The sequence below is a fragment of the Athene cunicularia genome (assembly GCF_003259725.1).
Source record: "Athene cunicularia isolate RWA chromosome 3 unlocalized genomic scaffold, athCun1 chr3_part1, whole genome shotgun sequence".
Classification (NCBI taxonomy): domain Eukaryota; kingdom Metazoa; phylum Chordata; class Aves; order Strigiformes; family Strigidae; genus Athene; species Athene cunicularia.
In genome coordinates this window covers 32584862-32587511 of record NW_020799097.1, presented here as the reverse complement: position 1 = coordinate 32587511, position 2650 = coordinate 32584862, and the positions used below count along the sequence as shown (strand labels likewise).

The 2650-nt window shown below is 46.6% G+C and overlaps 1 protein-coding gene across 1 annotated transcript in view; it reads left to right on the top strand.

Annotated features, from left to right (window-relative positions):
• Positions 1 to 2098: 2098 nt before the first annotated feature.
• The window catches only part of OGFRL1 (opioid growth factor receptor like 1), a 14259-nt gene continuing 13707 nt past the window's right edge, over positions 2099 to 2650 (top strand). The window contains exon 1 of the mRNA XM_026844074.1: positions 2099 to 2125. Coding sequence (XP_026699875.1) covers positions 2099 to 2125 — 27 coding nt within the window. The remainder of the gene's footprint in view (positions 2126 to 2650) is intronic.

Genomic DNA, 2650 nt, shown 5'->3' with positions numbered 1-2650 from the left:
TGGTCTTCAGGTAGAACTGAGCTTTCTACAGTAAGGTGCAGTTATTTGCACAAGAGGCAGAGCTTTCTTGCAAAAAGATCTTTAGTTTTGGGATTGATTGCCATGAGAACTAAATATCACCAAAAGCCTCGCCTGATTTTTGATGCATGCACAAGGCATGCTTTTGAGGCTCTGCTGTCCCTCGTATAAACACAGTGAATGTGAGAGAGTATTGATAAAAACTCTAGCAGGGGAGGGGAAGCAGACCTGGTCTATACTGGGACCAGTTGATGTTGGTCAATGGAAGTAGAGAGTCAGTAGGCAGTCAAGACAAACAGGTTCCAGATATCAGAATTTCTTAAGTCAGGTCCTTCAAACTATGCCAACAGCGTGGGAGGAGATACTGTTGAAGCAGGAAACAAATCTGCCTTTCCTCCAAATACGGCCAAAGAAGAGGGAACTCTCCAAAAATGTGAGACATAAGCATGAGTTTTATAAAAGACTGTGTTCCTCCAAGAGCAGCTCTAGCATCCAGCCTTACCACTGGCCTTCTTATAATGCTTCTTGTGCCTTCTTGATGGGTATTTTTAATTTCATATTAAAACAGTGTCAACTGGCAAGAATGAGGTTGAACCTTCCTATATACTACATTCATTCCTGGATATCACATTAAAAAATTAATGTAGAGCTTGACAACTTAGAGAAAAAGGTCACAAGGCTGAGAGCAATGCAATGGCTTTCATGCTAGGTATAGGATGACAGGATAGGCCCTTGCCTCTTGGAAGAAAAGCAGTAGGTATTGAAGTGACAGAGATCTATAAAACTGTGAACAGCATTGAATGGGGAATAATCATACTCTGTTTCTCATTAAAAAAAGAACCAAAAAGAACTGACCAACAGCAAATGAAATTATAATATTCTATGTTCTACAATATATACTAGATAATGTGTATTTAAACTACATAACATTGTTCCACTATGTAACAGAGATATATGTAAATGGTATAGGAACAGGTCCCTTGATAGTTATTAAAATGAAGACTGAGATACAACCTTTTGCACTGGAGAAAGCTTTGATTTTTCATAAGCTGGGAAGATATCTCAGGGTACAGACTGTTAAGTAAGTGTCCCATTTCTTAAATCCTTCAGGAAGTATCCCTAAATGACCATTTCCAACACTGGAAGAGTGGGCAAGATTGACCAATTTGTGTATGAACATCCTGTTGTCCCAACCACGATTGTGGAATGGGGACCACCACCAGTACTGGAGCTAAAACAGAGGCAGGGGTGTTGGACTGAATATTGGGGTGGGGGTCTTGGCTGGGACCACCAGGTTTGATCTTGGACTGAGTGAGAGTCAGCGGCATCCTGAGGAGGGCAACAGCTGGCATGATGGTGATAAAGGGGTGTTAGAAAGCCTGGATGGGCTTCATTAATCTCCATGAAGAGCAGAGGATAAGGAGACCTGTCTTAACCAAGTCAGGTGATTGGGGGGGGGGACAGGGGGTGGAGGCAGGGACACTTCGGCAGACTCAGGCTGATCTCATAGCTCAGCCATGCAGCTGTGGCTGCATCTAGGTGAGCTGCAACCACAGATAAGCTTGCCTGAAACAAGGCCTGACAACCAGGGTGTGCCCAGTAACTCCCTGTCCTTGGTGTGTTGGTGTGTGCAGCTCATACACTTGAAATGTACCTGAAGGAGGGTTACGTGTAAGCTGTATGAATGCATCTAATCATGATGCTGTGGCAACTTGAGTTTAAATGATCTTTCAGTTTATAGGGAGTGGATCGGGAAACACGAATATATAGGTGATATCGCCTCTACGTTGATGATCCCGACATCCAGTTAAAATGTTGGTGCCTGCAGTTGAAAAGAATGCTAAAACATTGAAGCAGCAGCAGGAAAAAAAGGCTCAAAAATGAGTGAGGGGATGGGGAAGGTAATTTACCATGAGAGGCTGAAGAAGCCCGACCTGTTTAAGTAAGAAGAGGACTGAGATGACTTGATGATTGTGCACATCTTTAGGAGCAGTCAATATGCCAGGCACCACAAAACTGTCTCCAAGGAAAAGGCAGAAATCCATGAGTGTGAGCTGACGCCTGACAGCTCTGATTAGCGATGAGGAACACATTTTTAATCATGAGGGTAAGAGCAGCCACTGGAACAACAGGCTAAGCCTTCAGTTCATCAGGTCTTTACTCCAGGCAGTGTTTCTGTCCAAAAGGCAGGCTCTAGCCAAATACAAAATACACTGCCCCTGCCCCTGCCAAATCCATCCTTTATGTCACGTCGGTTTTAGCCCCGAACTCTCGGGGGGTTTAGGAGCAGCTGAAGCTGGCTGGTTACCACCCTCACTCCTGCCCCCTCCGTTCCTGTCTCCTCTGGCACCTGCATACCCCTTGGGGTGCACCTCACCGCAACCCTTCCCATGGCCAGTGGGCAACCCGTGCTTGCAGGCTGCTGCTAAAACACGACTGTTCCGTCACCAGATGAGCACCCGCTTGGCAGACCGCTGCTCGGGGGCGGCCGCCGTCCCCACCCTTCTCGATAAACCCGCACCACCCGCTTTTCTCGTAACCCTTTGGGGCACACCGAGGTCTCCTCCGGGAGGAGCGATCCCCCGGGGTGCTCCTCCTCGGCGGGCAGATTTCCGCCATCTCCCTGTGGGTT